The sequence below is a fragment of the Nanorana parkeri genome, unplaced genomic scaffold, assembly GCF_000935625.1.
Source record: "Nanorana parkeri isolate BGI_ZX_2015 unplaced genomic scaffold, ASM93562v1 scaffold147, whole genome shotgun sequence".
Taxonomy (NCBI): Eukaryota; Metazoa; Chordata; class Amphibia; order Anura; family Dicroglossidae; genus Nanorana; species Nanorana parkeri.
In genome coordinates this window covers 483,068-509,050 of record NW_017306415.1, presented here as the reverse complement: position 1 = coordinate 509,050, position 25,983 = coordinate 483,068, and the positions used below count along the sequence as shown (strand labels likewise).

The 25,983-nt window shown below is 40.5% G+C and overlaps 1 protein-coding gene across 1 annotated transcript in view; it reads left to right on the top strand.

Annotated features, from left to right (window-relative positions):
- CUNH8orf34 (chromosome unknown C8orf34 homolog) overlaps positions 1-25,983 on the top strand; it is a 220,126-nt gene that overhangs the window by 93,987 nt on the left and 100,156 nt on the right. The window contains exons 5-8 of the mRNA XM_018554218.1: positions 428-556; positions 1,532-1,560; positions 7,443-7,615; positions 25,219-25,385. Coding sequence (XP_018409720.1) covers positions 428-556; positions 1,532-1,560; positions 7,443-7,615; positions 25,219-25,385 — 498 coding nt within the window. The remainder of the gene's footprint in view (positions 1-427; positions 557-1,531; positions 1,561-7,442; positions 7,616-25,218; positions 25,386-25,983) is intronic.

Below are 25,983 nucleotides of genomic sequence, written 5' to 3'. Positions count from 1 at the left end.
GCTTATTGTTTGATAAAGCACTTTGTACTATACACAGGTGTCATTTTTAAAATGCGATACTTGTTTTCACTTTTTATGACATCTCAGTGATGCTGATCTCCTGCAGCCTTGCTACGTCCACTTCCTGTCTACATGCATGCACTCCAGCAAAAGCTACATGGTATTTCTCAGGGTGGGTTTTCGGAGGGTGACAAGAGTAGACCATGCCTGCGTAATGTGTGTTCAAATGACCACTTGTACTCTCCGTTGGGAAAGTTATCAACCTATTACAGGAAGTGTCTGAACAATGCAAAATAGCAATAGTTTATAATAGACAGTGCTTTAGCAAATTAAATTTTGTTTAGTTCGATTTTTCATCTACTTTAATGATAGCTATGGTCAATTCTGGTGTACTTTAGAGTAATACAAATGTTTTCTGGTTTCTCAGTGCCCAGGTCAATTGAACATCCTAAATGGGATTGGAGGACAAAACCAGATAGTCGTGATTTTGATGAATTAAACCACATCCTTCAGGAAAGCAAAAAGCTTGGGCAAGCTTTGGAGAATCTGTCACGCAGTAAGTAGTAGCAAGTTTGACACTTATGTGCGTTTATAAGCATGACAAGGGTGATTAAGGAAGCCAATCTAACCAGCCACCTCACTTAAACTTGCTGAGACCCCCACCTATCACACATTTCCCCAACAAAAATCAAACTAGACCTGTATGGATTTTAAAGGGGCCACAGCAGCCACTTGTTTCATTCCATATAAAAAATACATACATAAATTACAAATATTGTTAAACAACATAACACTGGCTTCCGAGTCCCTGAAGGCACACGACCTGCATCTGCGGTTCCAGATAACTAAATGATGGGCCCCCAGCCACAAACCCATTACCTCAGGGACAAAATATCTGTTGACCGCAGACACTTTTAGCCCAAACATAAGTGGCCATACCAATCGACCACCACTTAAAGGACCCCACACCTAGGATGGGTCCCCAAAATTATTCCAATAAACCAGACATCTAATCCACCTTCAAGGTCCTCAAACTGCCAACAGACCCGTGTGACAAACCATAGGATGGAAAACCCACAACAAAATGAAAAAAACAAAACAAGAGCAGCCGGGAGGGAAAATTGTTTGTCTGGCTGCTCCTTCAACTGAAAAATTCCCCCCACCTCCGCTCAGATCACTTTTTAAGAAGTCCCACCTTGGCAAACTTCCCAGCCACTAAGGTAAGCAACCCCTCCTACCAACCCTTTCTTACATGTAAAGTTTCTACCACTCTTTGCCTCTCTCCCCTTCTCCCCCTATCATGCTGTCCCCCCGCACCATTAATTTCCTTCATGTGCTCCAGGCCTGTCTTTACTGGGGTTTGACAGATATGTATAAATGTGTGCATGTAAATGTATGATTAATAAATATATTTTATTATTGGGTAATGCTGGAAGTGTTTGCAATTAATGCTTTATATTATTCACAGTGTTTTTTGTACCCTGGCATGTAAAATGTTTTTGACTTCATTGTTTTTTATTTTGTTCTACAGGTATTGCTGTTTCAGATGACCTTGAGCAGGTAATATTAACAATAAGTTACTCATTTCCTAAATAGTACAGATGCAATGCATAATATCATACACAGTTTTGGTATTTTTAGAGAAGTCCTAAAAGCAGATTCACCAGGTAAACTGCAGCTCAGACCTGTATTAGGACTTCGGTCTAGTCTGGTCACCTAAAAGACCATATGAAGCTGTGCTCCAGATGGTACTAGACCTTGAAATAATAGGTGGGTGCTCCAAATGAAAGCGTCAAATAGTGCTGTGTCAAACCCAGATCTCAAGGCAACATAAAGCATGGGTGACTTCATGTTGCCTTGCGAAAAGGAACCCCACGAGGCCCCCAAACATCAGTGATGCTGTTCTACACAATAAATTTGTGAGACACAATTACATGTCAGACAGTGCTGGGCATCCCTTGATCTAGTCACCTAAAAGCTCTGGAATACCAGAAGAGTATTATGTCCAAAAGTATCTTGGGCCCAGTGTAAGCTCTCATTGGCTGCTTTTCCTTTAAACAAGCTTGATTTTATAGAAGAAGAGTCACCACTGTGAACAGGTGTGGCTGTCAAAAAACATAATTGCTCCATTGTGCTAATCAAAGCTGGATCGCGTGCACAAAAGTAAATTGCCATTCTTCCATACTGCCAGGACTGCTTTTTATTTCCAGTTCAACACGGGCTCAGGCAGTCAGCCACTATTCTGCTTAAATAATTTAACTCTTATGAGGAAAAATCAACAAAAGAATTGCTGGTTCAGTAATCCTGTGTTGGTTGACTTAACATTAATCTTTTCCTTTTCAATCATATACTCTTATAAACATCACAGACAATACCAGTTTGGCCTTTTTTGTAGTCTGGCAACAACCTTTGCTCACTTCAAAGCTCATAAACTGCCAGCTTGCATGCAAAGGAGGCACATACTGTTTGTAAAGCTTTTAAATCGAACCCAGAGAGCCAGAGCGTTCGGCTGACACAGTGACTGCTGGTATCTTGTAACTTCCAATCAAGATTTATTTTTGGTGATTATGCCATCTCTAAGTCCTACCATTTACTACATCTCAGCCATGAGGAAGGAGGAGATATTTTGGGCCCCTAAATTGCCTGGGGTGTTTTGTGTTATCCTTTTGTGAACTAGTACTGATATTAAAGGAATTGGACTAGAATCATTTGTTTGGTGCTCTCATTGAACTTATACGGATATAAAAGAGAGACATGAATGCAGCTACGTATTTATTATTAAATCATTAAATACATTTTTATAAAATGCAACTACTGTAAGTAGCTGAATTTGACTTGCTATGACAGCCCATTTCAAGCCCCTAAACAGCAGATTTAAACTGGCCATACACTGCTTAGATGTTCCAAATAACTTTCGTACAAAAGGACTTTCTTTCAGCTTTTTATTATTTGATTGTAAGCCCTCAGGTGCAGGGCCCTCCTTACAATCTTGTCTTGAATTGAATTGTGATTGTAATGTCTTCCTTATATTGTAAAGCGCTGCACAAACTGTTGGCGCTATATAAATCCTGTATAATAATAATAATAGTTCATGGGGTCTATACGGCCTAAGGAGCAGGATGGAAATGTTTTCTTAAACAAACAAAATTCTAACAGTAAATGTGGATTTCATTCAGGAAACTACATTCATTCCAAAAATCGAACGTTACAATAAAGAAAAATTTCGATTGACATTTGTCAAGTGTCTGATGGTATAATCGGGAAGTCTACTAGTGTATGGCCAGCTTTAGACTTGGAAAGGGAGGTGCAGGACTGTCAGGTGTGATGTGTGCAAATAGGCTGACAAGGAATGTCCTCAGAAGAGGAAATAGAAGAGTGAGTAGCGAGATGACTTAATCATTCTCCTGCTGCTCCTGCACCATCCAGTCAGCAGACTGGGGGTCGAGTGGCCACCAATGTATTCCTTCCACAGCTTAGAACTGTAACAGGTGGTATCACCCTCCAGCCATGCTGTACAGCAGGGTTGTGTAATTCTCAGGACTGGATGGACAGAAATACAACTACTTTAGCACCTAAAGCGCACTTTAACTTGCTAAAAAAAAATATAAGTCTTCTGTAATCAAACTTTCATTACTGCCTGTTTCCAAACTTCTTTAGAATGTACACTGAGCTGCGCATCTATAGCTTAGTATACATTCTCTGCATGCCTTGGTGTCGGATGAGTTTCTTCATCCCTGGCCAGCCAGTCAAGAGGGCTGAAGATGCCAAACCCGGAAAAAGACTGGAGATGATTTTGGCATTGGCAAAGATGTTTGTAGATGTTTGTAGATGTTGCATCACTGGAGAAGAGGTGAGACTTTAGTTCTGCTTTAAAACAGCTTCCATCTGTGTATTCCATCTATGTATCTAACTGATGAAATACACAGGAAATACATGGATTTCAGCTTTAAAGTAAACACAAGTTTACTTTAAATCAAATTAAGTTGTAACATTGCATCTGAATCATAAACAATAAGGGCCCATTTACACTGTCGTGTTTTAACACATTCATTCTGACTGGCTTAAATGCATGTGTTGTAGTTCCCCATAATAAAGATAGTATCTTTCCACATTGCAAGGTAGGATGGGCCTGTTATATATGATACAATCAGTCTTGTAAAGTGAACCATCAGTGTTGTAAAGTGAGCTCCTGAATCTCGGCATTCCTGTAGATGTGTAATACCCTTGGCCAGTATGTTACCAAAGATGAAAGCCTCCTTGTAAAAAGGCTAAGAACAGTGCTGGGGATGTCTGAAATATAACCTCCAGCTCTGCAGAGTTCTGGGGAGAGCAGCAAGGCAATCCCATTAGCAGGGAATCGGAATTCCAAGGACATGACTGCAAGGAAACAACATTTGAATTCTTTGGCAGTTTTCGAAAATCCTATCTGAATGCAGATTGAAATGGAAAGGTAATTTTAACCCGTTAAGTTGCAGAGCCATTTTTACGTTCCAGCTTTGGCGTATTCATTTAACAATAACTTTGTCATTGCATTATAATATAGAAATTATACATGTACAGTACTTTTTTTTTTTTGAGAACATGGCTTTCTTTTGGTAGTGTTCTCTTCCACTAATTTTTTAATGCTCTCTATATTATAAAGTAAAAAATGAGAACAAATGTTATAACAAATATAAAGTATTTCTGTTATTCGCCTTTTATATTGTTACACTAAAATTGTGTTTCTGGTACAAGGCGGGGGATTAGTCATTTGCAAATGAAACTATAGGTTGAACTCGATGGGTATTTGTCTTTTTTCAACCTGACTAACTATGTAACTATGAAATTAGGGCTGCTTATCTGTTTTCTATAAAAATGAACAACGAAACAAAATAAAACATAACAAAAATTGAACATGTTTAAAAAAAATGGTAAAGAAAATCTAGTGAACAGGGAGAGGAAGGAGTTAATTAGGACAAGATAACAAGGGGTTAAACAGAGAAGACTTTTAATTCTACTTACAGATTTGCTTCAGCAGCTCCTAGGTTTCACAGCCAACAGTGTCCCTAACAACCAGTGATGAAATAGTGGGTGGTACCTGAGGGACTAGGTCGCCATCAGGTCCACTCTGCTAGTGATTGACAACAGGTAGTAGCCGGATTCCATAGCCAATAGGCATAGGCCATAGGCTGTCTATTGACTATGGAATGCTCCCACTGCCTGCTGTCAATCACCAGGGGAGAGGATCGGATCGGAAACTAGACTAGACCACCCACTAGTAAAACTCCTTGGCTGTTTTATCACTGTGTGACAGGTGCAGTGGCCCTAGGAGGTGATGAATTGCAGGACAGAGTATCTGGTATGGACACTGCAGCCACAGCGCAAATGTCAGTGCTTGCGCCAAATTTTTGTACCTGTTTCCAACAAATACATGAATCTGGGGCAAGCACCAACATTTGTTGTACAGATGCACCACAGGATTCCAACTAGTGTTGTAGACATTCTATATGAATTTCCGGTGACTCTGTCTTTATGCGTTAACAAGCTTTTATACTGTAACACGATCAGAGCTGAGCGCGCCACTGACAACAGCTTTGCTATACAGTTCAGCGGTCAAGTCAACAGCAGGTCCTCACAACTGCAACCATGGATGTGTGCATAGCAGAGAAGGACTGTTGCCGTATACCTTGTCCTTAAATGGTTAATAATATTTACAAAATGGCTCATCTCGCACTTATATGTGTTTTATAGCAACATATTAGCGAACATGGAGTACTCTTTTAAAGAGGTAAAAAATATGATGACAGAAGAACAAGATGTACTTTATGTGATTCTTACCAACTGTTCAGCATGTGGATTGCCAGTCATAAATAAAAAGAATCCTGAAAGAGCAATAAACAAGTTGATGTTCTGGTCTGTGCAAAAAATGCAACTGGAGTTTGTCTTATTTTTCTGGCTGGAAAAGAGTGTGATTTGATTTACTGGATGCTTGTGTATGCACAAATAGAACTTAGGGACTGACTAAAATAAGGAAACAGCACTAATTTATATTTACCAGACCTTACTTATAAATTAATCATCTGCCTGAAGTGAGAAAAGCAATGCAGTGGAATTTCATTCTTGATCTTAGGACAATATGCTGCATTAATATAGCTGGCCTATCTATACATTTCTATAAACCTTTAAATGAGAACATTTAAAAGCTCATTCAGTAAGGTAATCTGCGAAGGTATGAAACCCATAGAAATCAATCAAATTTCAGATTACTGTAGTCAGATGAGCAGAGATTATTTTTTTTAGGTGGCAACACATACCACAATGAAAAAGGTTCCCACTCCACCCAAAAAATGGAACTGAAACCTATTTGCAAGTCTTGAATTTCTTGCCAGCTTAGAGCTTGGCCTTACCTTCTGGTCTTCCCCACTGATCACAGAGGCCACACATAATATTAAAGGACCCGTAGGGAGGTTTCAAAAGTGAGAGGTTGGGTAACCATGCTCAGCTTTTGCAGAGTAAAGCTATGATTGTTTGGTAATGCAGTGTTTGATGAAGGTAAACCCCTTTTGCATTTTTCATCATATGCTCAGTTTGATTTACAACTATCACTAAGGTTGCGTTTCACTGAAACGTGTCTAGTTCTGCTCTTACCCCTTTTCTGTTTGAGGATTTTTAGTTACTAAGTGTGGTAGACCCCTGATTTTGTCAGGCAGCAGATTAGAGTAGCTTCACCTTGCTTCCATCACCTGCATCCAAAATGAAATTCTTTTTTTTTGGATGGATCTTCTCTTCTTAATTCTGTGTTTGCAGCATGGCCTCCAATTAATTCTATGGTGAAAGCAGTCTGTCATGGACAGTTCATGCACGCTTCACCTGACACATGCTGCATATGGCAGCCTGCATTCAACATAGAGATGAGTAGGGGTCATCCTTGTGCAATTGTTTCTGCTGAGGTCATCAAACTCCTTTTCCAGTAACAGAGGCTGATTCTCTTGCACATTAACCCTTTTACAGGAAACCTGTAATGAGAGAATATGCAGGCTGCCGTTGCTGATTTGGCTAAAAATGCTAGGTACCTGGCTGATCCAGTTGCTTCAATGCTATCTGAGTTACTGGTCAGAAACAAGCATGCACTGTAGATCAAGTATTCTGACTTCAACTGACTTGCTTGTTCCAGGTCAGAGCAGAAATGGCTGCCTTTTTATTTCTTCTTTTTCATATGTTTCATTCTAAAGAAACATGTACTGAGAAAATATGGAGGCTGCCATTGCAGACATATCTTCCCAAAAAAAACCTTAGTTGCCAGACTGTCATGTTGATCCAATGACTTGAATATTTTGTTACTGACCTTAAACAAATATGCAGATCAGGCGTCATGACTTTATAATCTGCCTGTTCATCTAGGTCACAATTTAAGTATGTGATTGCAAAGCCTGCTCAATAAATTCCATATGCTCTTTTACTAGGACACACGGGCATTTAACTCTTCCCTCCTAAGACCCTGTGTGGTTGGAGAATGGGTGGGACGTGAAGACCATGACATTGACCCTTTAGCTGCTGAAATGATACAACCTCCTATACCAAGAAATAAAAATGAACAACGGGAAGTAGATGAAGGCAGTGGCAGCCCTGCTGGAAGGTGAGACATACATGTCCAAGAAAATTATTCTAGCATACTGTGTATTAGTTTCAGAACAACTGGTACATTATCAGGCAATGCAGAGATCGTCATGAACATGGGGCTCCTACAATGACCCTCTGTTTCTGAAAACAGTTGAGCTTGTACCACTCTCTCCTCAAGTGTAGTGCAGATATTCCTGAACCTGGCACTATGGGGATAATTTAAGAAAGGAAATAAGCTGTTCACTTTGCAAGGTAATTTGCATTTTGCATGGGAATTTTCAATTAGCTTGGTGAACATGGTGAAATTTCACTTTGCAAAGAAAATAAACAACAGTATTTTTGCTTGCACATGATTGGGTGTTGGAAGTCAGCACAGCTTCACCTCATTGACTAAACTAAGGGGAAACCTCCCCTGCAAAGTGCAAATTCCCTTGCAAAGTGAACAGCCATTTTGCTCAACCCCCCAGGGCACCTCCTCTTCTAAATGCAAAACTCATGTCTATTTTATCATGTTTGCTAGCAAGTTGAATCTTATATTACTAACTCTCTGAGGCTTCAGTGACAATATCTACCTTTGCAAGTTCACCCAACTCGTCTAAAGCTAGTTCAATATTCCCTTTATGGTTTCTCCAAAATGTACAATAAATATAAAGCAGAGTCTAGCTTTAAGAATAGCACCTTTACTGTGGCCCTGTAAAGGGGGTGAAGACACAAAATATAGTGGAGAAATATTGCTGTTAAAAAGCTAAATAACAAGATAAAATAAGTTGGTGGGTCATTTGACCTTACATTGCTTACCCAAGGTTCAATGTTAGGCTTTAGGTGAATTGGTCGTTAATCATGCCAGACACACATAGCAGCATAAAAGTCCTGAGCCAGTAATTGTATGGTTAGTGGTGCTTGCAGGTCTGAAAGTGGAAAAATTCTGGCACGTCTACCCCAGATCCATTAGGCTCATATTTTCATAATTGCTGCCCTGGTCATGACAAAAAGAGGGTGCCCATTAGTACAAGCTAAAGTTCTTATCTGAGCAATCATGCTACCTGATCAGTACAAAACCATAATGCACAAAATGAGTTAATGTGCTGTCTGTTTTATGAATGGTATGATTGATCTATTCAGGCCAAGAAACAAAAAAATTATTGCATGCTATTAAAGCATCAAAGGGTCTGGTAATAGCTCTTAAATGTCCTGCACCCCATCTAGAATTCTGCTGGTGGAATTAAGGTATTTAAAAAGGCAACAATTAAAAAGAATGTAAGTGCAAATTGTAAATTATCTTCTGGTTGACAAGCATGTCCTTAAATTCAGCTTGGGAATTACAGGGTATTTTGGGTTGTTCCCTGTCTATCAGGGATTATCAGATTGGAACTGCTTCCATTAACCAGACATCAGCAAAGAGTTTGCAAAATTAACTTTTACCTGAATTTTTCCCTTTAAACAGGATATCTAGTATTACATCCATGTTTTCTGAAACAAGGCAACCATTGTAATCTGGCATTAATGGAAAGACCTGTTGACACACTTTAAAATTAACCCAGTTAATACAAATCAATGGCAGACTGAGCAGAAAACAAACATCAACTTACTGAGATAATGAAATATTCATAAAGTAAAGCCTGAAAATAATTTGGAGGAATAGGAAATTTTATAGGCTGTGATGTTTACTATGCTCATAGCCTTGAGTCCACAACAAACAGCATTACATATTCCTCTATAAAGAGTGTGTTTTATTGCAGAGGTTCAGGTGTCAGTAGGTGTGAAAGCCTGCATTTTATTATGCTTAAAACCCAATTTCAGTCAAACATTTCTCTAATTTTGGGATATAGTAAAGAAGGGTTGGACCTCTGTCAGGTGAGTCATAACTCTTCATTAGATTATTCATTGTTGCCTTTGTGCGCAGTTCATATTTCCCCACACTTACTGTCCCAGTGACACTGTGTCATACCTTAATGCAGGAGTAGGCAACCCTGGCTCTGAGACTCATGTGTGTGCCTGTCAGAGTCTTGTAATGTTCCAAAACATCTAAAGTGCCAAGGTTGCCTACCCCTGCTTTTGTGCATAGAGCATTACTAAGACAGGCCACAAGAGAAACGCTTTCCAAATCACTTTTCTTCAATAGAGTAAGTAACAATTAGAACATCTGTCAGGTTTTTGCTTTACTTCCTGTCCCAGGGAAGGTGCTCATTGACACAGGAAGTGAGAGGAAATCTTCTCATTGTAAACACAGACTAGAATAGAAACCTGACAGAGTTTCTAACTTTTATCCTGAAAAATTTCCTTGGCTGTGGTTGGACTTTAATTAAAGTGACACAAAACTCAGGACTTAAATCTTAAAAACGCATTCAAGTACCTCAACTATTAACAACAATGTAACTTCTTTGTGTATCACTCGGCTGTAGATCCTCAAATTATCTCTGACAGTGTCCTTCCTTCTGGGGGGTGGCTACTTTTGTTCCCCATGTTCCCTGTGCGTGTTGTAAAGTAGCCACCGCACCAAGCTTGCTCCCGTGATGGATTACAATCTCATGTTTAGTTTACTAATTTGTGTTGAGATTGTAGACAACAGGGACAACGGAGAACAAAAGTAGCCACCCTCCAGAAGGAAGGACAGTGTCAGCATGAATTCAGAGATGGTTTGAGGTATTTACAGCTGAGTAATACACAAATAATATACATTTTTGTTAATAGTTAAGTTACTTGAACGCATCTTTAAGGTTTAACTCCTAAATTTAGTGTCACTTTAAAATATATGTATACCCAAAACCAAACAAAAAATCATTGTTCTCTTGTCTTTAACCCCCCATAACAAATGATTTTTTTATTTTCTACAGCATTACTTTTTTATTGTGTCAGTGACACTGCTTTTAGGAGGGTGACAATGTACCCTGCCCTCTTTGCAGTGCAGCAGTGGCGTTGTCACTCTTATGTGAGCAATCTCATGGCAGGATTAAAGGCTGATATAATGTTGCCACATCCTGTAATCCTGCCCAGGCAGTGCATGTCCTCTGTTTGACACTGATTCTGGACGAGTGCAGTGATGTTATTCTTCATCTCCACCAATCAGGGATTCCCCTATGGCGTCAGCAGAAGGGATGTGCCACTGCAGTTGCACTCCACCAGAGCAATGGAGAGACAGAGGTCAACGCTATAAAAATGTATCAAGAAGGTTTTTTTTTTTTTGGACAGCTTCATGTCACTGTGTATTTGCTCATTTCAATCATTCACTCTCCTGAATGTTTTTTCTTTGGGTTCTGCATCTGCTGTACATTGGAAAGCACAAATTATCCTTTGACTAAAAGTCTTAGTCAGGGTCTGCTTTACATAGTGTTGGATGTTGCTAAATTTACAAAATGTGTTAAAGTAGAAACGTTGTATAGCTATTAATTCATTTACAATAAATGCTGCTTCTTGATGTTTAAAAGTTTGTTTTCTGCAGAAACTGGTCCCCTGAGCACTAGCCCTGATATCCTATTTTAGGGTGGCTCTGTTCACTTGCAAGGTCCTATGGAACCACCCTTGTGTGTACTAGTAAACTGTGTGTCTGCACAAATGCAGAATGCAAAATTCCTTCCTCCTCCTTCCTTCAGGCCATCCAAATGGAGGGGGAGGCGAGTGTCAATACACACCATCAGGACTGTACCCGTAGGCCGGCCATCCAGATGGAGGAGGAGGCAAGTGTCAATACACACCATCAGGACTATACCCGTATAACTTGGCAGTAGGCTTGGGGGAGGAGTGCACTAATATCTTGGCTTATTAAGCTATCCTGGCCATTGACAAGGTTGGAATATCTGTACATCTGAATATGATCTTATTCATATGTATTACGGAGTGAAGTCCAGTTAGATGGTAACTCGTTTGGCTTTGCTTTGATCTCCCTCGAAAGCCCCCACCTGGGCACTGTGTGCATCTTCTCAGGTCTCTCTGCTCCACCCTCTTCTGCACCCTTTCCCACCTTTGCTTGCAGGTGCTGGACGATGCAGATTGTCCCCAGACTGTGAGGACTCTTGAAGAAGCAATATCGTGAAACGTGTCAAGTCTTTATTTCAAGCTAACTTAGAGGATTGTATTACTTTCGGTATATCAAGTTCCTAATATGTGTGGAATCTGTGGAATGTTGCAATATGGTAGTAATGTAACAAGGTGGACACGTGTACTATTGTTTTTAAGAAAATGTTTTAATATGGCTTAGTAAAAGATTATTATTTTACTCAGACATGCGTTTGTAAAAAGTTTCTGTCACCTAAAAAGCCCAATTTGATTCTATATGTTGTTAAACAACTTGAAATTAAAAACAAGCCTGTAAGTGTGGAGTGCTGGCTGGTGTTAGCTGTCACTTCAATGGTTGTATATTTGTTCCAACAAAGACTCAGAAAGTATTGAGGGATACAAGACTCCTCAGAAGGAGACCAGCAATGGCAACTCCAGTATTTTCACATTTGTACTCTGGGTCAGATCTCCACCTGCTCAGAGTTCAGTCATCTCCCATTAGTCCTGATATATTGACCTCACATGCTGCATGTTTGTTCCAGGTCTGTGACTGAGTGTATAGAAGCCACTGAGCCAGGTATTTAGCATAGAGAGAGGTCAGCAGTCAGATCAAACAGGTGGACACTGTCCACTTTACGCTATGCAGAGAAGGTACAATTGCTGTATTCCACAAACATTAGAAAAGAATGCAAGAGAAAGATTAAAAAGTCTGCTTACCTCTTATACAAAATCTTTACAGAGATATAATACTTCACAACTTTTTGAGATCATACATAGAGGAACCTTTTAGCACCAACATTTGTAGGCAATATTATCACCCTTGTCATAGTTGTCATCATACGTCTTATCACATCATCTTCACTTCATGTGCAAAAGACAAATCTTCACAAATTTACAACATCAGCAAAAGAAAAGAAAACAAAAAACGGGATATAGGTAAACTATTCGTAAAAGCATACTGGTGCTCATTAAAAATATAGCTGCAAATGACTTTAGAGTGAGTTAAAAAATGAAATGATACTTTTGTCTCACTGCTACATACTTCTGAAAATAAGCAGCAGGGATGACCTTTTATTCTACATACATGTTTGCAATAAGATTTTTTACTGAAAGACCTCAGGTCTTCAAATATTACATTTTGTTAATTTCCACTAAGTGTATTTATGAAATATGCTCATGAACAAACCAAGTTTTCCCCTGTTTCCCTATCATGTTTGGGAGATAAGAGAAATATGTACACGTCTAAAATGACTAGAAGTTGTAGTCTGACTACTGCGCTGTTCTACTTTGTATTCAAGAAATGTGCAGATGCAGAGCAGAAGTAGATTTGAATAGTACAATACACATGAGGTGTACAGGGTTTGCAATGTAAACAGAACATTTACAGAATTTAAATTGAAAAAGTGAAAACCACAGAGCAGCATAAAAATCTCCAATAAGCTTACATTAGAGTTATTTTTAATGCATCCACTCAAACTATTTGCAGGAATAATTAAAAATCTGTTTACAGAAGATAAATCCAAACTTGCCGTCAAAGCACTGAGGATCTGCATGGTTGGAGTGAGCCACCTTGTATGCAATGGTAAGGTTATGTCCACAACAGGGACTGAGAGAATGGGGCTGCAAGTAGACTTCTATTTTCATGGCTTGTGCTGCTTAGCTTCTTATCCAGATACACAAGGTGGGCACAAATAAATATTTATAAACAAAAAAATGCTGGAGACAATAAAATGGGAACAAAGTAGAGTTGCTGAGATCAGCTGATTATTGTTTTTTTTTTAATAGGCTTTTCTAGTAAATCAGTAGGGCATGCCAGTTAAATTTGAGAGCAGCTGTAAAATGATGTGCAAAGACATCTCTAATATAAATGAATCTGGTAAAGGAAGTGCGCAAAAGGTAGCCATAATCTCTACTATTGCTCTTTGCACTAGCCATAATCGATGAGACCGGAGAGAGACCGGAGAGAGAAGGGAATCCCAATCACAGGGATTTAGCAGGGCAGCCAGGAGCATGAACTGAATGCTTAGATGAAAACTAGGGCCAAGATTTTAGTTTCAATGCTACTATATGTTTCCTCTAGACCAGCAGCATTTTTCAAACTTTTTTTTGTCACGGCATCTTTAAAAATATGCAAAATCTTGAGCACACCAGTCTAAAATGAAAAAAACTTTAAATGTAAAAAAGGATGCATATCCCCTCTAAAATCCATACCAGACAATTAACCAAGATAGTGGTCTGGTATGGATTTTAGGGGGGACTCCACGCAAAAATATAGATTTACCATAGAATACCATAGAAGTTTCGGAGACCCCCTTTACATAAGGAGCTCCCTTCAGGTCAAAAGCTCCCTCCTTTCACATCAGAGTCCCCCTCATTCATACCAGAGTACCCTTCTTAAACATCAGGAGCCCTCTTCACATCAGAGGCATGATGTTGTGTGAAAATTTTGAGGCACCCCTGAGGAAGCCTCAAGCCTTGCAGAGTGTCAGCTTATGTGGTAGTAGAGGTAGCTGGGATAATAAACACCCTCCATGCGTCTCCATAATTCATTTCTTCTCAACACGAGGCTTCCTCATGGGCTGCTCTTTCATACTTGTTTTTTCATACTTTTGTTATTATATTATATGAAGATATTTGTAGTTTAACCAGTAGAGCGGGCAGTCACTCATTTTGAAATGTATCTGTATCTGTCTCCTTTATTAGCAACTGTTAAAATAAGGTATCGGCCACACAGGGCATGCTTTGTTTTTAGTCAGCAAACTCAGACTTGCACTATGAAAAGGTGTGGTAAAGCACAACCATAAGTGCAAAGCAGGATCCATGTCCTGTGTATATGATGAATAACTATGGTTGCCCCATGTACATATATAATTACAAAATATATACAGAAACAAGGTTATTAAAACTAACATACCGGTAAGATTTTTTAGTTGAGCTTTTACATGTACAGTATAGCAAAACAAAACAAAAAGACATATACTATAAATTCTCTTTATGCCTATTTTGCATACAAATGCTTCATGCAGCAGAGAAACTTGTAAGCATAAAATCCTTTCCTATCTCATACACATATTGCCATTGGTGCGATGAAGAGGAAAGAGACAGTAATCTTAAAACAAGGCTAGCAGCTGAGCCCAATAGCAGTTGCTTTGTCACTGATTTTTAATAATTAGCTAACAAGCAATCTGACCATTTAAAATCATCCATATGACTATCACACAGTCAGTATCTAGTCTGTATGTGAAGGACATACTCTGTCCTAATGTAGTAACAGATTCTTTACAAAACAACTCTGTGTGAAATACTCATGCCACAGGCACACGCAAGCAGAAAACTAACAGTTGTTAACCTGGAACAGCTAAATTTCCCAGATGATTTGATCAGATTTATAGATGATTCTCGTTTTTATTTAACTTTTGCTTCATTAAAGCATGAAATGGGCTAAAAAAATAGGATTTTCTCTATGTTCATTGGAGGACACAGCTCTGCTTGATATAATCACCTACTGGGTATAGTGTCACCTGCAGTAGTAGGGCGCTAAGTACCACTAAAAAACAAAAGACTGCCATGGAAAGGTCCATGCTGGTGGACAAAAAAAACAACAAAGTGGAACTAGCTCAGGTAAATGGGCAGCAGCAAAGTCAGAGGAATGGGTGCTGTGTCCTCCAATAAACACAGAAAAAGGGATTTCACAGTAGTACAAAAAAATTATATTTTCTCTTTCGCTCATTGGAGGACACAGCTCTGCTTTAGATCATCCCCTACTGGGACATCTCACAGCAGTACCACAACTCGTTGGGCACAAAATTAAATGGAAAGTATAACCATCTCAAAGAAAAGAATACAGGCCAGTCAAACTGCCGGCTGCAAAACTTTATGCCCAAAACTGGCATCAGCTAATGCTGCCACATCCACCTTGTAAAACTTGGTGAACATATAAACTGAGGACCAAGTGGCCACCTTACAAGCCTAAGCATTTGATGCTTAATGGCAGACAGCCTTACAAACCTATGTAATTAATGCTTGATGGTAGAAAGCCCAGGACATATCGATCTCGTAGAGTGTGCACGGAGCAAGGAACTGTATGTGCTCGATGGAGACTAGCAGGATCTCTATTATCCGATCTGTCACCCAGCCATGACTTGCTTAAAGTAAAACCAAATGAACTAGGATTTCCAGGATGAAATGTCAATGTCCTTACTCCTACACACTGGGTTGATAACTGAGCTTGTTCCACGGTGTGGGGAGGCATTTTGGCTACTAAAAGGGGCTGCCCCTAGTCTGTCTTTTGAATTTAGTTGTACCTAGTGCCCTACTCCTGCAAGAGTAACCATGCCTAGTAGGTGATGACCCTAAGCAAAGCTGTATCCTCCAATGCAATGAACAAAAGAGAAATTATATATATAATTTCCTAGTGCAGCATGGCAGCACACAATGGGTTAACGTTCCACCCCTTATAGTAGAAACTTTTAGAAAATTCTATGCATCTTTATACTCAATACAAGGTAAATATGCAGATATGTCTCCAGATAGTTACATAAGCAAAATCAGGAAATATATAAAAGAGGCAAATATGCCGACTCTTAGTAAAGAGGACGGAGAAGACTTGAATCTCACATTCTCAGAAAAAGAAATTAAAAAGGCAATTGCCTCCCTACAGGTCAATAAGGCCCCAGGACCGGATGGCTTTACAGCTAGATACTATAAACATTTTGAGGAACAATTAAGACCCTTTTTTACAAAATTTTGTAATGCAGTTACAGAGGTATGTCCCTTTCCCACACAGACATTAGAGGCCAATATAACTGTATTACCAAAACCAGGGAAAGATTTAACAGAATGTGGACACTATCTCCCTATCTCCCTTATAAATATTGATCTTAAATGATACGCTGGCCTCCAGGCTAAAAAAAGTGTTGCCTAAAATTATACATATAGATCAAACTGTATTTGTCCAGGGGCGGGAGGCCAGAGACAGTACTACTAGGGTCATCAATTTAATAGATTTAGCACAGAAGGAGAATAAGGCACTATGTCTTCTGTCAATTGATGCTGAGAAAGCATTCGACAGAGTAAACTGACTTTTTGTAAGGGAGTCCCTCTTAAAGCGGGTTTGGGAGAGCAATACGTATCAAAGGTGATGGCACTTTACGTACATCCAACCGCAAAGGTAAGGATAAATGGGGATCTGTCCAATCCCTTTCCCATACTTAACTGTACCCGCCAGGGATGCCCACTATCACCCCTCTTATATCTCATAGTGATGGAACAACTAGCAGCTACTATTAGACAAAATACTTTGAAATATGGTGATCTGAGTAACTTCCATATAAATATATCAAAATCGGAATTTTTGAATATATCATTATCAGATGAAACACAATCACGCATTAAGGAAAGCTATTCATTTAGATGGCAGCCTAATTACCGTATTTTGCGGTCCATAAGACGCACCGGACCATAGGACGCAGGGAGGTCCGGCGCGCCTTATGGAGCACTCCAGACTGTAGCTTCTGTGACAGCTTCTATGACAGAAGCTGTGACAGAAGCTGCAGTTAGTGACTGCTGAGACAGGTGGCGCTGTGATTACAGCGCCACGGTCTCAGTGATGACACAGAGCAGGCGAAGAACGTCTATTCTACGAGCAGTGGCTCCTGCTGCTGAACTCGATCGCCGCCGCCGCTGCTCGGCTTTAATACAAGTGATCTCGTTAGATCACTCGTATTAAACGAGCAGTGGCTCCTACTACTCGCCCGGCGCCCGAAACTGCATGTCTCGGGCGTCGGGATTCGCTCCATAAGACGCAGGCACTTTTTCCCCCTCCTTTTGGGGGGAAAAAAGTGCGTCTTATGGAGCGAAAAATACGGTATATAGTATATCTTGGTATTAATATCCCTAAAGACCTTAATAGACTTTACGCCATAAACTTTAGAGATTGGTCAGAAAAGATTTTTGCCCTGTTCCAATGTATGGAACTATATGAACTTGTCATAGATGGGGAGAGCCAATGTACTAAAGATGGATATTCTGCCTAAAATATTATATAAGTTTCAGGCAGTCCCTATTCTTCTGCCAAGATCCTTCTTCCAAAAACTCAAGTCAGCAGCAATAAAATTTGTATGTGCTAATAAAACCCCACGGATTAGTGCTAAAGTAATAATGAGACCTAAACAAAGGGGAGGACTGGGAATACCGGATTTTGCCTTATATCATAAAGCAGCTTTATTAATAAGAATATTAGACTGGATACACAGTAGTCAAGTTAAGGGGGGAGTAAAACTAGAGACAAATATTGCCCCTATACCATTGAGGAATATCCCATGGTTGGCATCAGAGGACAGACCACATATGTCCACCCTGCCATACTTGGCAAAACCAGTGCTTCTTACATGGGACAGAACTGCAGATAAATACAACCTATCATCTACACCAGGGCCCATGACTCCCATTGTGGGTAATGCACAATTTCCACCAGGTATGCAGGTGCACAATTTCCACCAGGTATGCAGGTGGTCTCTTTCTTGAATATTGAGAATGTCTCATATGCATGCATATGGCAGGTTTTAGAGAAAGGTAAAGAAGAATTGAAATTAGAACTTAGACCAGAGAGACAAACCAACGTGAAACTGTGGATGGTGGCAATGCAGCTATTGGATTATATTAGATATCTTAGGACCTGCAAATCTCTGAACAGACCATTTACCCCGTTTGAGAATCTATGCTTGAAGGAAACAAAAATTGAACATGCATTATCACTGGTTTATGGTCTGTTGAGAGAGGAGGAAGCTAAAGGCCACACAAAATACATGAAGAGATGGGAACAGGATTCGAGAACGGAGATTTCAGAGAAGGAGTGGGGAAGAATATTCACCATGACACATAGTTCTGTCAAATCCTCATTTTACCAGGAAAAAAAACTTCAAAGTATTGTCTAGATGGTATAGATGCCCAGAAGGAATTAAACATATAAATCCAGGAATGTCAGATAGATGTTGGAGATGTAGTATTGAGGAGGGAACGAACTTGCATATCTGGTGGAGCCGTCCTAGATTGCAGGCATACTGGGATTCAATATTCGAAGTATATCGCTCCATAGGGACTCTAAGTATGGAAAATGATCCTTCAATTGCATTATTATCATTAATTTCTGGCCCAATAAAAAAGATAAGGACAGATATCTTAAGATTTGTATTAGCTGCAGCTAGAGTTAATATATCACGTGGATGGAAATCAGTGACCCCACCTTCATTAGAGAGTTGGGAGATTATACTGGAAGAAATACGATATATGGAGGAATTGAGCGCAAGGGACACCAATAGGAAAGATAAATATGAGAATATATGGGAGAAATGGGAAATTTACAGACACACTGAGGCATTTAGGTAAAGAAAGACAGAGAGGAAAAGAAGGGGTATAGAGGTGAAGTCCCATTTAGGGTTAACTAGTAGATAGATAAATCCCAGTGAGGTATAAATATTAAATAATACATTGATTTCTTTTCTTTTTAGCATTAGACTTGTATGTTTGGATGATCAAGAAGAATGATGGATAGTATGAGGTAGGAAGGGGAGATTGAGGGAGGTTAAGGATATAAATATACAGGTGAAACTCGAATAATTAGAATAGCGTGCAAAAATAATTGCAGTAAGTTCTGCAAAAGGGGCCCAAACCAAATACTGAGTACATATGCATGCTTGTACTTTTCAGAGGTCCGATATTGTTCTATGTACAATCCTTGTTTTATTGATTGCATGTAATAATCTACTTTTTTGAGGTTGTGGATTTGGGGTTCTTGGGGTTTTCATGAGCTGTAAACCATAATCATCACAATTATGACAAATCACGGCTTGAATTATCTTGCTTTACATGTAATGAGTCTATCTCATATATTAGTTTCACCTTTTAAGTTGCATTAGTGAAATAAATAAACTTTGCACGATATTCTAATTATTCGAGTTTCACCTATAGGTGAATAAAGGGACAAGGGGGGAAGTAGTTTTTCACAGGGTTTGTAAATGTATCCTGGGGGGATATCTAGATGTAGGATACACATTTAGGCTTTTTGAACACAGGTCAGTGGGAAACTAGGTGGGGGGATAAACGATAACAACGTTTTAAAGTAGATAGGATAGATCACAAACGCTGTAGTATAGATCACATATAGGAGAAACACTAAGTAGTGTGTGGAATACTTATAAGTTAGGTTTGAGAGGGCAAGTTGGTCTTAGGACATGGACTGAGGAGAAACACTGAAGGGTTGTACACTAAATTTATAATCCCTCTCCCTCCCCTTCCAGAAGTAGGAATGGTAGTAGAAAATAAGAGATGAGTGTAGAAGAGTGGCTAGGGGAAAATGAGGTTGTGTATTGTAAAATGCTTGAATAAGATATGTAAGATAGTAGAAGTAATGTAGTAGATATGGTATGGTGAGATACATAGCTCACAATATTTATAAGAGTAAATTGTGTTGTAATATAGCTACTTTTTTAAAAATTTCTGTCCCCCACTTTTTTCTGTCCCCCACCATGGTCAACCTCTAGGATTAATATTTTTGCTCTTACCTGCCGTTTTCCTGCGGCCTTGCCACTCAGCGGCAGCCTCCCCTGCTGTGATGTCCCTGCCTTTGTGCCTTTAAATAGCGTATTCCACAGGGAGTGCCAGTCTGGATGTCTTAGGGACCTTGTCTGGATCCGTCTTGGGGCTACAATGTCCCCCCTTCTGCCTTGTGTCGTCTGGCATTTTTTCTTCCTCCTGCTTCCCTTACTGTTTACCGGTGGCTCCGTCCTGCTCCAGCGCTTTGTTCGCTGCTCCAGCGCTCATTCCCAAGATGGCGGCCATGGGCGATGTGCCCAGCTGCAGGACTCATCGAGAGGCGGTGTCTTCGTTCTGCGCATACGCGGTCCGCCAGTCACCGCTTGTATGCCAGGCTTGCCTGCCAGAGGCAACCCAAGAGCACCTTGCCTCATCTGCAGATTTATCTTCTCTAATAAAACAGTCTGTTAAGAACTGCGTGAGAGAGATGTCAGGGCCCCCTGGTGCTACTCCTAATCCTAGCACATCCCAGCGAGTTATAGGGAGATCCTCAGATTCTGAAGGTAAGGAAGTCCTCCACCAACTTCAAATATAGAAGAGTCTGGGACAAGTTCCTGACAGCAGCAGGGGAAAAGGGATTTAATCCCACAGAGCCTGAGATCACTGATGTCCTGGAATTTCTGCAAACAGGATTAGAATTGGGCCTTAAGGTCAGCATTTCGGCTATATCGGCCCTCACTAACACTAGATGGTCATACTATCCCTTGAAGGCCTGTCTCAAACTTAGGCCTTAAAGGAAACAACTCTTTCTGCAGTGGGATTTGACACTCGTACTGAAGTCCTTTTCTTCCTACCCTTTTTTTTTCTGGCTTCAAATTCTTCCCTATGGAATCTGACTCTTGAAACAGTCTTTCTAGTAGCCATAGCTTCCGCAAGACGGGTGTCAGAGCTCCATGCCTTGACAATCGGTAACCCTTATTGCAAATTTTTCCCAGACAAGGCGGTATTAAGACCCAACATGGCTTTCCTACCCAAAGTTACCAATCCCTTATATTGCGGCCTCACAGGCAATTAGAATCTCAAGCAGCCTTTACATCCCCCCTAGAGGACTCAGAAGGGGCAGCCCACCTCAGCTAGGACCCTGGCCTCCTGGCTTGTCAAGACAATTAAAAAGGCATACGTCATACCTGTCCCTAAAGAAGTTCGAGCACATTCTACTCGAGGAGTGGCAACCTCTTGGGCAGCATTCTCGAAGGTGTCAGCTAAGATGATCTGCAAGGCAGCCACCTGGTCTTCCAGGAGTACCTTTATGAATCCTTACTGGATTAACCCGACTGCTTTGACTATGGCGGCTTTTGGCAAGGCAGTTATTGCCGCAGGCTCTGCCTCATGATTATGCATTATCTCATTAAACTTTTTTTTTCTTCTCGCATTTACCTCCCTGTGTGGTTTCTACATCCCATTGTGTGCTACCATGATGCACTAGGAAAACGGAAAATTGCATACTCACCTATTGGTAATTCTCCTTTCCTGGTACATCTTCATGGCAGCACACAGGTGCCCTCCCTACAAGGCTCGCAGTTTTGACTAGAATTACCCCATGCTACAGGGCACAAAAACTTATAGAGGGCTTGTCCTATTGGGCTAAGGGGAGGAGCGTTAACCCATTGTGTGCTGCCGTGAAGATGCACCAGGAAAGGAAAATTGCTTATAGGTGAGTATACAATTTTCTGGTATATACCGTGTTTCCCCGAAAATAAGACAGTCTTATATTTTTTTTTGGCTCAAAAAAACATGCTAGGTCTTATTTTCGGGGTAGGTCTTATTTTTATTTTTTTGTAACGTACAACAATCCACACTTATTCATGTACAACAGTCTTCATGTATTCATCTACAAAAATATGGTGATCAGGGCAATCAGGGGTGCCGTACCTTTCCAAGAGCAATTTGCTAACCAATCGGCGGCCAGAATGAGCGAAGTGCGCTTTTACTATGGATTACTCACAGACGGAGTGCATTTGGTATCACTCCGCCTGTGACAGGAGCTGGCGCGATAGAGGAGGCATCGGCTTATGCGTGTTCTGTGTGCACATATCTGCATATCTGTGGAGGAAAAATGTTCCCCTAATCCATCTTTGTAAGGTAAATGGAGCTTTCAGTCTTAGAAGTTCTTATGAATATTTATAGCTATCTAAATGAAGGCCATTGTCTGCAGACATGCAGGAAAGGTTGATATAAAAGCCAGGGACATCATTGTATAAAACTGGGCCTCATGCCTCTTCAACACCAATATTTAAGTGGAGTTTCAGCCAAAACCTTTTATGTGTTTGAACAGGGTTTAAGGTTAGAATCTTTGGCTGGGTTTTTAAAATGTTGGCCTGAGTTCCACCTTAATATTAATTCTACTGCTGCACTGTACCATTATTAAAACCAATGATATTATTCCAATTATGTTATTAAAACCAGTGATATTAAAGCTTCAGGTTTTTGGGGGTTTTTCCCATCTAGGAGGCCCACCTTCTTATAAATTGTCTGTTCTTTTTCTTCAAAAAGCTTCCATTTCTTGTTTTCTAGTGGGTCCGTGCAGCGCTCATCCCCCCACCCCCTGCAGGAGTGCCACCACCAGCTAAGCGGCTACTATGGAGGCACCCGTGCGCGCATGTTCCTACAGTGGCTGTGTGCGCCCATAGTCACACACAGCGCTGCGGCAGGCCACACCCCTCTCCTCCTCCTTAAAGGGTGATTGATAGCAGATGAGCCTACGGCTCCTCTGCCCTCAGTATCCTCCCCCCACAACCAGGAAGTTCGGGGAATGGGTGGATTGATACAGGGACCGGCGGCAGTCACAGTGCTGACAGGTAAGTGTGAGGGAACAAGGAACACAAAAAGGTAGTGATCATTTTTAACCCTAATGCAGAGAATGCATTAAAGTAAAACATGATCAGCCTTTAATACTACTTTAAATTACCTAAGCACTGTACCTTAGTGGTTAGTACTTCTACCTTGCAGCAATGGGGGTCCCCGTTTCAAATGCCAGTCAGGACTCTGCAAGGAGTTTGCATGTTCTCCCTGTGCTTGGGTGGGTTTCCTCCCACACTGCAAAGACATGCTGGAAGGTAAATTGGCCCTGTATGTTTGTACAATAGGTAGCTTAGATTGTAAGCTCCTTGAGGGCAGGGATTCATGTGAATATGCAGTATGTAAAGCGCTGCGTACATTTTTGCCACTATATAAATACCTGTTATAAATAAATAAAATAAATACATTCCAAGAGCATCAAAACAAAAAATGTGCAAAGTCCTACAGTTTTTTTTCTTTATAAACTAGATTAAGTAGTAATGCCTGTCCCCTGCTGCAGAGAAGAAACAGAAACAGGAACCATACCGCACTCCTTACCGGGATTCCCACTTGATGAAGATGTTGCAGAGAAGAACCCTTGCGGTCTGTATGGAAGCAGTGGCCGCTTCGCAGCGGTCTGACACACACCCTGCTTAGTCAGAGTTTGCTTTCCATTCAGCAAAGCACATGCTCCCTGCTGATTTACAAACTCTAGCTCTGATATAGTAGGCAGTGTGCCAGACCTTTGCAGAGGGACCACTGCTTCCATACAGAGCAAGGGTCCCACTTTGCAACATGCTGGCAGAGAACAAGCCTTATTAGGCTCTGGCTGCTTTCTAAAGAAAACAAGATTTTGTTATGAAATGTATTTAGCTGATTTAAACTGAAATTTCAATTGTGCTTTTATCTGTAACTGTAACTGTAACTACATTGAATACTGTAATTTGATAGAGGCAAATTACATACATTTATTTTATTGAGAATGATTTTGTTGCTTTCATAAACATTTAGTAAGTTATATAGTTAGACAGAACAAGGTCCTGTAGCAGACACGTAGTCTGTTATGGCTACATTTAAAATCTCATATGCTACAGCTGTTAAATGTCGGCTTAGAATAAGCTCATGGACATGTTATAAAATATTTTATTACATAAAGAGCACAGTGCATCTCATCCTAGCTAAGCAATGGAGAACGTGATGAGAAAGAACGGGATTAACACCCCAAAATGTTACTGGATGTTTATTGCCAAGGTGAAATAGAAGGCGTGATTCCCAATGGTGACTGCTGTGGGCCCGGCTGGAAAAGACATTGGGTCAACAATAACGTGACTGTATTCTTGTGGTGTGTGCGTGCGTGTGTGCGTGCGTGTGTGGAGGGGATGGGTAAACCTTGTTTGCAGCTCATTGACAATTCTAACTGAGGAGATAATGAAAAATCCATATGCAGAGTTTAAAGAGGCCCTCTCACATTTTAATCTAAACTCTGTTTAATATAAAAAAAAATCCCAACTTGTTTTTTAGTTTGTTTTCTCATTATTTAAGTAAACATCCTGCAAAATTAATAGGGATCCAGCAATCCAAAGTGTTGGATCCTACTGTCTGCCAGAGTCCTCAAACTTTTGCCAAAAGGTTGGAAGTACACACAATTGTCTAAAATATCTTTGTACACATTAGCTTTAGCAGTACCCTTCACACCTGAACTCAATAATTTGAAAACACACCCCAATACTTTCTGTCGTAACCTGAACGGACTACGCATGTGAGAACTGTAGCCCATAAAACACATAGGGATACATTGGGATGCATTTTTAGTGCAGGAGCGTACGAATCAGGTAGGCACAGAATACGGACTTCGTGTGAACAGGCCCTTAGCCCTATATAGTTTACTTGTAACAAATATCAATATAGCACCAACAAGTTTACACAGCACTTTACATAGTGCATATTCACATCAGTCCCTGCCCTCGAGGAGTTTACAATCCAAGGTCTCACATCTCACATGAATACAGAGTGTGGGAGAAACCCATGTAAGCACAGGGAGAACATGCAAACTCCTTGCAAGTAGTGTCCTAAACCGTGATTTGGGCCTGGGAACCCCATCGCCAAAAGGCAAAAGTGCTAACCGGTAAGCCACTGTGCTGCCTTAATAAGGGCATTCCTTTACAAGTCTGGTGTCGGGTAAAACAATATGTATTCTCCTATAAGCAACTACTTAAAAAATGGAAAACCAATGTTTATTTTTTCTTATCTCTCTAGCCTCAAGATGGAGCCAAAAAACAAAGGACTAAAGCAACAGCAGCAGCAGCACAAGAAGCTCCTGGCAGCCATGTTGTCTCAAGACTCCTTTGACTCTATACACAGCACCCCTGCATCTGTCACAGAGGAAGATATTGATAATGAGGATGATGCAATGGAACTGCTAGGTAATTTATAAGGTCACTTATTTATTTATAGTGTGCCTAGATAGAGAAGGGATTCATTGTCATGTTTACTGCGTGAGTCCACGTAGGGTCACGGGATGTAGTCTAATCCCTTCTCTGATTTTATGGGTATTTATTTCCCTTTGTTGTCCGCTGTATGCTACAGGCTGATTTCTAATTGCTGTGACCTGGCTTTATTTTTCACACTGCGTATCTGTATACGTTTGTTTAGTGTAGGTGTTCAAATCTGTTTCTCGTCTGGATGGAAATGAATGATTATACCTAGTGGTCTAGAGGTCATTTTGTTTTGTAAAGGCGAGAAGGTCGCTTTATAAATCCTGGAACTAATGGAAAAATCAGGATTGGCTTTCGTTCTCTGACCTGCAGTGCAAAAATGAGTGTAAGTGCTGTCAGCAACACCTACACCTTTCTTTGATGTGGTTTTCTTAAAGGAGAACTATGAGATGAGTGATTTCCACTCACCTCATAGTTCTAGCCGACCTGTGACAATGAGACTGTCACAGGTCGGCTCAGTAGATCGGGAGGTGAGCGAACACATACCGGGTTCGCTTGCCTCTCGATCCTGTCACGGCTCTCTGCC